Raw genomic sequence first — 14,168 nt, 5'->3', positions numbered from 1 at the left:
CTTTATTTCAACCAGATGGCACCACTGCTATCACATCTGTCTCTAAAGCTGAATTCTTTGCTCAAACCTTTGCTAAAAACTCTACCTTGAACGATTCAGGGCTTGTTCCTCGCTCTCCTCCACCCTCTGACTACTTCATGCTACCTTTTAAAATTCTTTGCAATGATGTTTTTCATGCCCTCGCTGGCCTAAACCATCGGGAAGCTTATGGACCTGATGGGGTCCCTCCTATTGTTCTCCAAAACTGCTGCTCCATGCTTGCACCTTGCCTAGTCAAACTCATTCAGCTTTGTCTGTCAACATCTACCTTTCCTTCTTGCTGGAAGTTTGCCTACATTCAGCCTGTTCCTAAAAAAGGGTGACCATTCTAATCCCTCAAACTACTGGCCTGTTGCTTTAATTTCCTGCCCATCTAAAGTTTTTGAATATATCCTCAACAGGAAGATTCTGAAACATCTATCACTTCACAACCTATCTGATTGCCAGTTTCGGTTCCGTCAAGGCTGCCCTACTGGTGATCTTCTGACTTTCCTTACTGAGTCTTGGTCATCCTCTTTTAGAGATTTTGGTGAAACTTTTGCTGTTGCCTTAGACATATCAGAAGCTTTTGACAGAGTCTGGCACAAAGCTTTGATTTCCAAACTACCCTCCTACAGCTTCTATCCTTCTCTCTGTAACTTCATCTCAAATTTCCTTTCGGGCCGTTCAATTGCTGCTGTGGTAGACGGTCACTGTTCTTCTAAATCTATTAGCAGTGGTGTTCATGAGGGTTCTGTCCTGTCACCCACTCATCTCGTCTCATCAACTCCTCTCCTCTAACTGACTGTTCAGCCTCTTTCTCATCCTCTTGATGTTGCATCTCTTGCTATCTTCTACTGCTATTTTCATGCTAACTGTTCTTCTGATCCTGCTAACTGTATGCCTCCCCTCCTCCCACAGCATCACGGCACAAAACTTTCTTCTTTCTGTCACCCCTATTCTGTCCACCTCTCTAATGCAGGAGTAAATTAGTATTCCCAATCATTCATCCCCTTCATTGGTAAACTCTGGAACTCCCTGCCTGCTTCTGTATTTCCACTTTCCTATTACTTGAACTCCTTCAAGAGGGAGATTTCAAGACACTTATCCTTCAATTTTTGACCACCACTTTGGACCCTATTTGGGACTGGCATCTCTGGGCCTTTTTTTTTTTTTTTTATTTATTTATTTTTTTTTTTTATAGCCCTTGGCTGGTGTCCCTTCTACATAAAAAGTCTCTCTCTCTCTCTCTCTCTCTCTCTCTCTCTCTCTCTCTCTCTCTCTCTCTCTCTCTCTCTCTCTCTCTCTCTCTCTCTCTCTCTCTCTCTCTCTCTCTCTCTCTCTCTCTCTCCCCTGCTTTCCTGCCCTGCCCTTCTCCCCCTTCCCTCTTTCCCTCCCCATTTCTTCCCTCTCCCTTTCCTGCCCTCCCTCTTCTCTCCCTTCTTCCATCTAGCCCCCCCCTTCTCTCTCTCTCTCTCTCTCTCTCTCTCTCTCTCTCTCTCTCTCTCTCTCTCTCTCTCTCTCTCTCTCTCTCTCTCTCTCTCTCTCTCTCTCTCTCTCTCTTTCTCTCTCTCCTCTGGTTATTTCCTTTCCTTCTCATTTTCCTTTCCCTTTCTCTTTTCATTTTGTTTTAGACCTCGAGGCCTCCTTGTCACCTCCCCTCCTCCTCATCTGTCAAAGATAAGGGACAAAAGAGGGGAAAGGGGAGGAGGGCAGGGAAGTGAGAGAGAGAGAGAGAGAGAGAGAGAGAGAGAGAGAGAATTTTATTAGTAGTAATATTATTAGTAACAATACTTGTGCTTTGTGTACTACTGCTTCAACTCCACACCTATAGACCTAGGCTTATAGGCCTAGGCATATTTACACATTAGACACACAGTAATTATTAGATGTTTTTTTTTTCTTTTTTTTTCCAAGAAAAGTGTGTCTAATGCACCAGCAAATACGGTACTTATGAGTTCTGACTTATGGCGAAAATCGCGTTACATCATGGCATAGGAATGGAACTCTGACATAAGGCAAAGACCCCCCTGTATTATTATTATTATTACAACTCTTAGATTAACAAAATGCAATGGAGTGTGGACAAATTTGTTGTTATTCATATAGTCAGTGGTAGTTTAAATTTAACACATAATTGAGCATATTAAAAAATATATATATATATATATATATATATATATATATATATATATATATATATATATATATATATATATATATATATATATATATTGATTGTCAGAATGGCATAAAAGGTTTTTCTTCTTCTAATTTCTATCATCTTTATATTATAGATAATTTTGAATATAATTTTACAGAATTCAGCAGAAACTGCAGTATCTCTGAAGGTGATAGCACAGAAGAAAGTCAATGAAGTCAATTCCACGTCAATACCACCATCAGGTTTGTAGCTGTTTTGTATACCTGAGTGCTTGAATGAATAGTCAATATCTCAGCAAAAACACACACTCCCTACATTGTGCATCATCTTAAACTAAGTAAGAGCAGTACATGAGGTATCATGTGGAGTAGTTAGACAAGCATCAGAGTTGCCAGTTTGCAGTTTGGTTTATATATTACTATTTTGACATTTATTCCTTCATCTGACCAAGTTGCTTGTATGGAAGAGCAGCTGTAGGTATAGGCAAGAATCTTATGGAATCTAGGGTGCTTTGACTAACACTGCATGCAAGAATAATCAGACATCCACCACTCCCTTTGCTTAGGTGTCACAATTAGAGACGTCGCAGTGAGCGTTTTGATACCAGATAGCGCCAGAATTTTTAATTCTCGCCGGAAAATAAATACTTTTTGGGGCAAGGTTTTACAAGCTTACAAAAGTGTATCGTTGCACAGTAATGCGTCTGAATTTTAAGTCAATTAATTTCGTGATAACTGACAGCACATGACATTGTTTGAGCCTCTATTCATAATTTCAGATGATATTCTTAAAAGAGCCTATAAGTGTATCAAGGCAGGCAATCTGTAATTTTCTACTGACCTCAATGGAAGTATACTAATATATACTTGCATTTTCATGTACTAAACAACAGGCAAATCCATTTAATGTAAAGAAAATATAATTTTGTATCAGAGACTTTATTTTTGCGGTACGATCACTATCCTTGGGTACTTGGGCAGCGAGCAAACCAAAACACAGGACCACACTTACTCGACTACCCTGCACAATGGATACATCACCGCCACAATCATGGACTAAAGCGGAATTAAGAAAATTTCTGAAAGAACGAGCTATACCCTATTCTGGATATAGTAAATCAAAGTAAAGGCCTTTGTATCGGCAGAACTGAGAGGCTATTGTTTACACTTTACACTCCTTCCTAACAGCACGCGGCGCTTTCTTTAACTGAAGAATAATGATCAAGATAAGTACGTCGTACGTCCGCCAGCGGTGCTGTTCTTTTTTTTATTTAACATTACTTTCATATACAGGACGTGTCAGTGATATCTGATATTTTTCAACATTCCCAGATAAAATGCACAAGCCGAAGTCAACATCCTTTTATTTTTACTGTTCATACTTACTTAAAAAAAAATCATTACCTATTTTTAGTTTTATCTTATAATTCAATTAACAAAGCCTTATTATACACCAGTAAGTATGAATATTAATATTAAGGGTTATGTTTTTAATTTTAGATACACTTGTGCAGCAATTCATGCTGTACTTTTCCTGCACATCGATTTCAAATTTAGCTAAGACACCCCTTTGCCCCAGGAAATCGGAGACAATTAAAAATGCTGGCGCTGATAGGTATCTACCAGCCTCACTGCGACGTCTCTAATTGCCAGATCTTATGCTTTAAGTTCAATGTTTCTGATACTAATCTACAGATAAATTTTAAATTTTACACAAACAAAAAATTCATTGCTGTTTTTTAATTAAATTTTCTTGTGTTTATTACACACAGCAGTTAGCTAGTGTAACATGAAGTAGCTCTGGGAATAATGCTGACATTCTTCTGGCTTGTATAAGTCCTCTGTATCTTCAAATTTGTGGTCATGTGACTTGTTCAGTCATACATTTCTATGGATGTGGAATGCCTTCTGACAATGAGTATTTGGACCACCCAATGCCTTGGCCATCTGGTTTACAGGCCCACAATACAAAAAAAGAGACTGAGGCCATTAATGTGAGTTCTTTTATGGTAAAAATGATCTGGTATGTGCTAATAATGACTGCATTGCTAGAATGAGTTCTTCACAGTGTTGTGATCTTAGTAATAGTGGCACTATTTCTATAGGTTTTGAGAACTTGCTTCTTCTGATCACTCTGCTCAGTGTCATATATATATAAACATGAAAAGGCTCTAGCTGTAATTTATATTCTATACTATAATGTAATTTTCATTTAATTTCTTGCTCTTTCACTTACAGTGTTGGATACCAATAATTGTGTTGTGAGCAGCACTACTACCACTACCACCAACAATACAAATAGCAACAATAACACTACCAGCACCACCTGTTCAACGAAGAACGCAGGAACCTCAGAAGCCCATATTCCTCCCCTATTAGGAGTTGCTCCTCTTGGACCAGCACAGCTGACAGTGGAACATGAGTTACAGTTTAAGATGTTACAAGCGGCCTTTTTCCATATGCCTCACCCGTCCGATTCGGAAAGACTGAGATTACACCTGCCGCGCCAGCCCTGCCAGACACCTCTATACTACCCACAGGTGAGCTAATGTTAATACCATTGGTAAGTACTGGGATTTGTTTGATTACAAATGTACACCTTGTTTGCTTTGTTAGTCTTGAGAATTGATTTAGTGAAGACATGTTAATACCTTACGGAGCAGTGATGCATTTTTGTCAGTAATGTGTGCTAGTTCGTAAGTCAGTATTGAGTTATAAGTATAGTAATCTCTTGAAAAGACCCTCTGTATTTTGAGTTTTCATGCAAGGAATCCATTTTTATGTTTTAAATCTGAACAGTGAAATAAAGAAGATGCATTTCAGCATCCTTACCTACCCAAACTCTTCCCGCACATTTTATAAAAGAAAGGGAAAAAAGATGCTCTTAAATGACAATACTGGTATGTAATAGTAATCACTAGAAGACTTAAATTGTCTTAGACTATATACATGTACATATTGCAAGCCAGTACCCAGTAGTGATTGGTTTTGGCTGATTGTTGGGATAAGTCTCTTGATGGTAGAAAATTGATGATTGTGGAGGAAGCAGAACCATTTGTATGGCAGGTGTAGCAAGCTGAGTCTTAGGAAAAAAAAAAAATAGTGACATTCTGTTGCTTGGCCACTAATTCTTTTGATTGAAGAAGCTCCTCATAGCATCTCACCAAGGCTTTGACATAATTGTGGACTTTGTAGCTCCTGTCCACCTCTGGATCAAGCTGAAATGCTATTTTAGTGACTTCATAGATGTCCAGAATGTTTTCAAGTGCTGGAGTTGTCAAGTCAGTGATAATGAAGATTTAGGCTCTGAAGCATCCTGTCTGGTTGCCTTCAATTCCATGAGATCCTTGGTTGAGAGGATGTACAAAACATTGCCATGTCTCTTGTTTTCTCACCACTAGTGAGACAGTTTTGTTTGGTGCATGTGATTTGAAAAGCCCTTCGAAGAGATTTTCTTAACTTTGAGGAAAATCATTTGGTATAGGGGCTTTTTGTCTTGTGTGTTACTTTTGTAACTGAAGGTTTGTTTATTTGACCCATTTATAACAAAGACATCAGTTATTAATATATATGGTTCTCAAGTAAATTATACTCAGTAAATTGGTCAGATAGCATATTGGTCAAATATGTTGTATGCTGAGTATGTTACTGTAGCAGGCTGATATCACTAGCAGGTTACCTAGACAAGGCATTATGTTACACTTGTCTCATTGTATGGAAAAAATATAGGGAATGGAGTTCCCAGTCCCATCATTGTCATCTTTTATGAGATGCAGGAAAAAACATTCTAACCCAGCCACAAAGTGTGCTTCCAGGATATGTTCCCACAGATTATCACAGTTTCTCACTAAGCTCTGCTTACATTTACTTCTGAATGGGGCAGAGCTTTTACAAACTTTAGGAGGTTATGTTTAATTAAATTAGGTTTGTTTGACTTAGGATTAGATTGGTGTAATTATTAGTGCATTCACCTTTAATTTGTGATGAATTCATCAAACTTTGAAATAATGTACATTGGTTTTTCAAAGATATATTTAGATCATCATGAGAACATAAACAGACCTATCCTAGCATTACTGAACCTAATCTGAATTTCATATAATACAACTATAATCTCTCAACCTGATTGAATTATTCAAGTTTTAGTGTATTTTGGAAGCTCCATCCCCTGAGAATCAGTCACAGCTTGTTTACAGTTTGAGAAAATGCCCATAACTTGCAAAGTAGAATTTATATTTGACATCAGCTCCTTAGAGAAAGTATCATGTCTTAGGAAGAAGAAGAAAAATGGCAGTTTGCTAAGTTGGTGGCATCATTGTTAATGAAAAGTTGGTGTATTTTGGTTCTTAATTATCATGATTCAAAATATGAACCGCATATAAGATTTAATAGAGTATAATGGTAGATAGATGGCATCACAGAACCTGCATCTTAGATTTATTATGATAAAAGTAAAACCAATACCTTTTCATGTGCTGCTTTAGGCTCATATGTAGTAAAAGCTGTTTACAATATATTTTTTTCTTTCAGGTCTCACCACCAATGTCAGATACAGTTGACTTCTTCCAGAGGCTATCCACAGAAACTCTATTCTTTATCTTTTACTACATGGAAGGTACCAAAGCCCAGTATCTGGCTGCTAAGGCACTTAAAAAACAATCTTGGAGATTTCATACCAAATATATGATGTGGTTCCAGCGGCATGAAGAACCAAAGGCTATCACAGATGAATATGAACAGGTCAGTAATATTTTTGTTAATGTTTTTAACATTCATATTTTTATGAAACATCAATGTCAGCCATTTCATGATTATATATCTGAACTGAGACAGGTCTCAGTAACTTGAGTAAAATTCAGTGTTTAACTTTTTAGGTTAATGCTTTTTATAATGCACAATGCACATCATTTGCCATTCTTAAACATGTGACACAACACATGAGATACTGCAGAAGAAGGATGACATTTCAATTGAGAGACTTAAAGAGAAATTAAAGTAAAGCCAAAATGATTGTGCGTGACGCAGAAGTGAGTCCAGATGTTAGGTGGTGTTTTGGAAGGAAGTGAAGAGCATGTAAACAGAGACATTGGGGAAGGAGCAGAGCATGAGAGTAGGGGCTGAGGGAGGCCTTGTTTCATCTACCTTACTTATCAGGGAAATCATTCTAGTACATAGAAGGTGGTTAGGCTGGGCAGAAGGGGTTTTGAAAAGTGGCTACCTATGAAGAGATATATTCATATCATATAGGAAGTAGTACAATAGTGCATTGTTGAAGTGGCTTCATCAGCATAAAAGCTGCATATTCAGTATATGATCTAACTCTTTAAGGAGTTTTGGAGATAAAGAAAAACATTGCAGGTTAAGGAATACATTTTAGTTAACTATATTCATTGCAATTTTTTAAGGATTAATATATGGAATGAAAATATGTCAAGTAGTTGATGTTATAAGTGCAGCAGGCAGTGCATTAAGAGATGGGATAATTATATTGATTGGACAGGATGGTGTTAACTTTATTGTAAACAAATCAGTATTAAGAATGGGCTTTAATTGTTGGCCACTGTTGTCACACTCATATATGTAATTTTCATGGATTATTTAAATTGTTAATCCTTGAGCTAATCAGATCTAGGGAGTCTCATGGGGATTTTTCAGTAGAGTTTTGAAGGGAAAGTGTATTTTATAATATGTTAAATATGTCACTATTAATTCCTGGTTTCAAGAACTCCATCATACTGGCACAAACTTGGAATTGGTACAATATTTTTGTCATGGGAATTGAAAGTGATATTGCAGTTTCATATTCTTCATTATTCATACGTGTAAATATAACAAAAGGAGCTTTCCATAGTTGCTGTCACGTAGTATGCATTTAATTATTATACACTTGAAGTGCTGTTAAGGTTTTTGATATCCACAACATGGTATTATGATTGCATCTCTTTTTGAGGTACATGGTATGATAGTTATATTTCTTTTGGGGCAGAGTGTCTTTGAAATTGAAAATATGTCAGTTGAAATGACATCTATTTTAGAGTCTTAAAGATGTTCTTTCATTTGTTCCAATCATTTTAAGAGAAGGATAAATAAATATTGAGCCCTTTTACTGCTTCTCCAGATTCAGGGTGCTTTACATATAATGGTATATACATCAGTAAAAGGTGTGCAATGTGGTGGTGGAGAGGTTTGGCAGTCTGTGTATTAGTGAATGCATATGAGAGAACATGTTTAGTGCCACATCATGTTCAGATTTTCATATTTGATTCGTATGTTTATTATTTACTGAATCTGCTTTTCATTAATTTTTAGTATGTTACTTAAAAATAAATAAAAATAAATAAATAAATACATTTTTTAGAAGGAAGTATGACTTACTAAGTATAAATGCTTTATTTTTTATCTGCTTTATCTTTCTTGTCAAAAACTGTGTAGAATCCAAAGTTGTCGTCAAACTTTCAAATGCAGGAATTAACTTGCATACGTGTTAAGACAGTGTGCAATGCCCAGTTTAATCCAATTCCTGTGATACACTACATCATAGAAAATATTAAGCCCTCAGATTTAATAATGTTAGATACAGTAAAATCCCTCTTATCCGGCATCAACGGGACCGCCGACATGCCGGATACTTGAATATTGCCGGATACTTGAATAGAAGTGAAATTATGTCCACAATCACCACCCTACACTCACGCATCTTACCATAACAATGATCAGCTGATCTTAATCAGCAGCTGATCTGATTAGCTGCTTAAGTGTAAGCACAATACGCTTCCTCTTTTCTACAACTTTAGGCATGATGAAGGCGTCAGGCGATAAACAGTGCACACGCGGGACTGAGTCACTGAGTAAACACAGTGCAGTGGGCCGCAGGTGGCGCGAAGCAGTGCACTCTGGTGGTGAGGGGACAAAGTATGCCTCGCGCTGGAATTTTAATTGATTTTATGAGTACACATTGATTTTTTATTGATTTTAAGGCTCGGGGAAAAATGTGCCGGATACTTGAAGCTGCCAGATACTCGAATGCCAGATGAGAGGGATTTTACTGTATAGTGGAAAGAAAGATCCAGGTGGTATATTAATTTCCCCTAGAGATAACCATGCTTTTTGACAGTTATTCTGAAATACTGAAAGGACATGATACACTACTTCATAGCACTGGACAAAGGTGTTTCAGGTTTATTTGCTAAGTATGGGGACATCATTTCTTGAATAGTTCTTGACTTTTTTTTTTTTTTTCACTGGGAAGTATTGAAGCTCCATGAAGAGAAAGCTTTGCTTTTTCTTGGAGACATTGTGATTATTATGTTCCTGAATTTGAGATCACAATCCCTTATTCTCTAGCTAGTAACTTGAAAATTTTTTTTCTTTCCTTTTCTTTTCTTATAATGCTTTCATCTGAGGCAGGGCAGGAACCTCACTATACATGATTTATATTGTAAAGAGAATGTTGTAATAGGTATTTCATTGGCAACCTCTAGGTTTTTCTTTATGAAATACATGTACATATGAAATGCAACATTTTGAATTTGTGTAGTTTACTTTATTTATTTAAATATAATTCTTTTCATTTGCTTAAAAAATAACATGCCGTTGACTAATTTTTCCATTGCAGGGCACGTACATCTACTTTGACTATGAAAATTGGGGCCAGAGAAAAAAGGAAAATTTCACTTTTGAATACCGGTTCTTGGAAGACCGGGATCTGAACTAAGATTCTGACGTTAACCAAGGATCTCATTCACACTTCCCTTGGCACACTTTCCACACTGAGGGCAGTTGTGCTTTTCTGAGTGATAATTATTCATACTGTAAGTGCAAGGAGGGGATGTTGGAGAGGGCTTGGGAAGGACCAAGGCAGGCTGCTAGGGAGAATATTTTTCCTTTCTCAGACCAGACCTCGTCCCAGCCCTACCACTACCCGTGTTGTTCACTGCTTCCCAATAAAGTCAGGTGTCATGGCTGCCACAACCACTGTTATACCATGATATGTGATAGTCTCTTATCTATTCCATTTGTAGTTTTTGTAAATCTTCCCCCTCCCAAATAGAGCATATCTATTTTTACGAGGAGAGTTGTCTCTTGCCCATACCACAGACTTGTGTTTCCACAAGGTCTGCAAGCTTGAGTTGAGTACAATTACCCACACACACACCACTCTTTGATCTCGTCTTTCAAATTCTAGGGTTTAGATTTGTAAGTTTTATGCATTGTACATTTTTGCTCAAATATGTGGATGCAGCATTCTGTGCAAGTAGTATTTTGTTGCCAGCCAGTATTATCCTCCTGTTATTTTTGTTTATTATTTGCATTGTTAAAGTCACAGTTTGAAGAATGCCAAAGATCTGTGGTGCATCTACTTGTCAGCCATTTTAAAATATGTATATACATATGTTAAATTTATGCCTCAGTGATGTTCCTTAACAACCAGAGAAGTTGGACTAGTTACATAACTGAATCACATGCAGAAATTTTTAAAATGTCAGTTTCAGCCCTTATATAAGTGTTTATCTTATGTTCCTCTACTTAATTTGTGAGAGCTGGTATCATTTTTAGTCTTTGGGAAAGTTCAGCATTGTTTTTGCTGTACAGATTGAACTTAACTTTTTTTTCCAAATTTTCTTTGCTAAAATTACTTTTCCTCATCTAGTGATGAAGTATGTAACAGTACAGCACTGCTACCTGATGAATATGAAGAAGTCTGGTGGCCTGGAATCATAAGTTGTTAGTTGGTCTTTTTAGTTTCATTGTCACTCAGGGTGAAAGAGGTAGACTTCTCCCAAGAATTTATAACAGACTAGATTTTATTTACATAAAATTCCTTTCTGGGGCCCCCAATTTTCTAGTTTTTCATTTCATGATTTTTTTTTTTCCCCCCTCACTAGAGCTGTTCAGGGACTGAAAATGTTCTCCTGTAAAGATAAAATCATTAAGTGATTTGATTTTGTGACAATATTTTATGTTTTAATTGAAGTAATTTTGTGGTGTCGTCATATTTCAGCAAAACTGGCATTAAAGACCTTTAAAACTTTGTGGATTTCAGTTTTAACAAATCACAACAAGATTGCACTTCAGCAAATTCAGTAAACAAATTTTCTTGTATCAAATAAATTAGTTATTCTATCATAGTGATAAGGAAATTATTCTTTAAAAATATCATGGGGTAGTTGCATTTTTCAATAATTATGACATATGCAAGTAGAGGATTTCTTTGTTGAGAGAGTCAGTCACTTGCTCAAAGCAAAGATGCAGCTGACATACTTATGGAAGCCCCCAGACATCAAAGTGTCCAGCAAAGGAGTAGGATTATGTAGATAGTGTACAGTCGTTGTAGACTTTTTATACAGTGTAAATGATATTTTTATACTGTCCTTGACATCCCTACAGAGGTATGCAGTGTAGATGGGAGGGACAACCTTTCATGGTTGATTTGGAACATCAATTTATTTGTTTGAAAAATCCACTTACCACCTGTAAGTTATAACATCAATGGATATGTGCTTCTCTTGTCAGTTTCAGAAAGCCTAATTTTCCTACACAGTCTACTTGAAAAATTGTGCCTCAATTCATAACTGTTAGAGAGAGATATCCATTGATTTTATTCCTTTCAGATTTTTTGTTCTTATTTTATAATTATTATAATTTTATTTAAATCTTTTTTTTTCTAAGGTTGGCATCTCAGTAAGACATTATCAAGTTTCTAAACCCAATCTATCCAATGAGACTTCTAAACTTTCAAGGTTTAGAGTAGATAGTATATTCAGTTTTTCTTTCTTTCCAATCTGTTACTCATGGGATGTGAGAGTGGTTGTGGTGTCATGGAACAATGGGACAAACAACACAGTTTGAGAATAGAGGACAAAGGTGTTTATATAAAAGTGATATAAAATACACTCTATTTCCTGTGGAGTGGAGTATCTTATTTTTCCCAATATAATTTTATTGATTTCACATGAATGTCTTGTATATCTTCCCTAATTATAATGAATTAAGTTTTCCTCACACACACACATACACACACACACATGATGTATGAAGGAGGCCAGCCCAAGGAGAGAGAGAGAGAGAGAGAGAGAGAGAGAGAGAGAGAGAGAGAGAGAGAGAGAGAGAGAGAGAGAGAGAGAGAGAGAGAGAGAGAGAGAGAGAGAGAGAATGTTAAAAGGAAAAAGATTTCTCAGAGGATAAATTAGTTCCAGAAATGTCCAAATACTTCTCTTGAAACACAGAAACATTAAAAGGAGAAAAAATGGTAACAGCAGAATTCCAAAGGGATGAATATATATAATTGTGTGTGTGTATGTGTGTGTGTGTAATATGCAATGAAAAAGCAATAGGTTTAATGATGAAACTAAACAAGATACCAAATTAAATTACTAAGGTACACACAAGCATACAATAAGAATATTGTAGTTTTATGAAGATGTAGAACAAAAAGTGTGGGTTTGATGATTTTTAGAAAACTGGAATTAATTTATATGATAGGTGATGCTAAAATGCATGATTAGTAAAGGAGAATTATATAAATAGGTGAAATTAGTGTGTTGCCTTCATTCAATTTGTGATTGTGAGATTAGTAGAGAGGAATTCTATGGACAGACAGAAAATTAATGGGTTACCTTCATCAAATGTGTGAATATGAGATATTTAGTGTGTTGAAAACTGAGGATGCTATATACAAGAAAACAGATGGAAAGTTGACTTGGTTGAAGTACCTAATTTAGATTCACTGATAGATGATGTACAGGTAGATATGAGTGAGAATATGATGATTGGTAAGGGACATAAGAAACAAGAAAGATGGGTTGCTGCTTTACACACACAAAAAAATAAAAAAATAAAAAAATAAAAAATTGAAGACATATATGTAAGAAATTGACATAAATAAGGATGATACTATAAGAAAATAGAAGCTGCAAGAAACTGCCTACATCTACATGGAATCAAGGATTATGTAAGTGGAGGATGAGTGGGGTGAGAGGTCATCCTCCTGGATGTGTTCTTATTTGGTAAAAACAGTAAAACATAAAAAAGAGAGGGGGTGGCTTGGTCCATGTTAGGATGGAAGGAACAATTTTGACCAATTCTGCAAGTAGGGAAAAGGAAGTGTGTTTCCCATAGTGTATGTACTATAAATTTAGTCTAATACTTTAGATAAAGGAGCTCTCCACCCATCTGTGTGCTTGTAGTCCCACAATGTAAACTAATATGGCAACATTGTAACCCCAGTGATATTCTATGATTCTACAAATGCACGTACAACCAGTAATACACTTTTAACGCATCAAAGTTTAGTGTCCATGTCTTGCAGCCATAAAGCAAGAAAAGGAGTTCAAGTGATGTGAAGTCTCAAAACTTGAAACCTATATAAATGATGGCAATGCCATACTTATACTGAGCGAATTCATAAACCTGAGTAAGGCTAGTGCATCACTGAAGGAATAATATGAAACTGCCATTTACCACCTTTTGTGGTGTGCTACTGTCCTTGAGGTCTCTGGAGCTTCCTGCATTTATAAATAGCAGACATCTTCCGAACCTTCAACCTGATCACAGTCCTTCTAGTGGATCAACAGCTACTACCTCCTCATCAATTAAAAGTCTATTTAGAGATCAATCACAACTACTCAAAGGAATTTGTCTAACAAATCTAGGAAACAATAATCATTCACTCATCCACTCAGTCACCACAAAGATTTAAACTGAGTTTTTTTTTCATATCAAATGTCATTTGCACTGAACCAGTCCTTTAAATTATTCAGTGATTCTATGACATTTCCTTTGTAAGATCTTACAGAAACAGATACTCTATTGCTACAAGATAAGGTTCAAAAGTGGTTAGGTTTCTAAGCACAAAATCTATTTGTTATTGATATTCAGATCTGCATCAGAAGTTCACTTGAGTTAGATATAAAACTACTACCTTGATTAATTAAGAAAAGAACAAGTATCAATATGAACAATATCTTTACTGTTAGGACCAGATGTTT

General features: G+C 36.2%; 1 protein-coding gene across 3 annotated transcripts in view; it reads left to right on the top strand.

Moving 5' to 3' along the window:
* Positions 1-12,090, top strand: part of LOC135101634 (CCR4-NOT transcription complex subunit 3-like) — a 37,412-nt gene extending 25,322 nt beyond the window's left edge. For 2 of the 3 annotated variants that reach the window (XM_064005898.1, XM_064005899.1), the window contains exons 10-13: positions 2,340-2,424; positions 4,420-4,721; positions 6,712-6,921; positions 9,797-12,090. In XM_064005898.1, coding sequence (XP_063861968.1) covers positions 2,340-2,424; positions 4,420-4,721; positions 6,712-6,921; positions 9,797-9,895 — 696 coding nt within the window. In that variant the 3' untranslated portion in view covers positions 9,896-12,090. Of the gene's footprint in view, positions 1-2,339; positions 2,425-4,419; positions 4,722-6,711; positions 6,922-9,158; positions 9,357-9,796 lie in introns of those variants that run through there. The other variant, XM_064005900.1, reaches the window with a different exon arrangement.
* Positions 12,091-14,168: the final 2,078 nt, after the last annotated feature.

This window comes from Scylla paramamosain, chromosome 6 (assembly GCF_035594125.1).
Source record: "Scylla paramamosain isolate STU-SP2022 chromosome 6, ASM3559412v1, whole genome shotgun sequence".
Lineage (NCBI taxonomy): Eukaryota > Metazoa > Arthropoda > Malacostraca > Decapoda > Portunidae > Scylla > Scylla paramamosain.
This window is presented reverse-complemented; position numbering and strand designations above follow the sequence as displayed.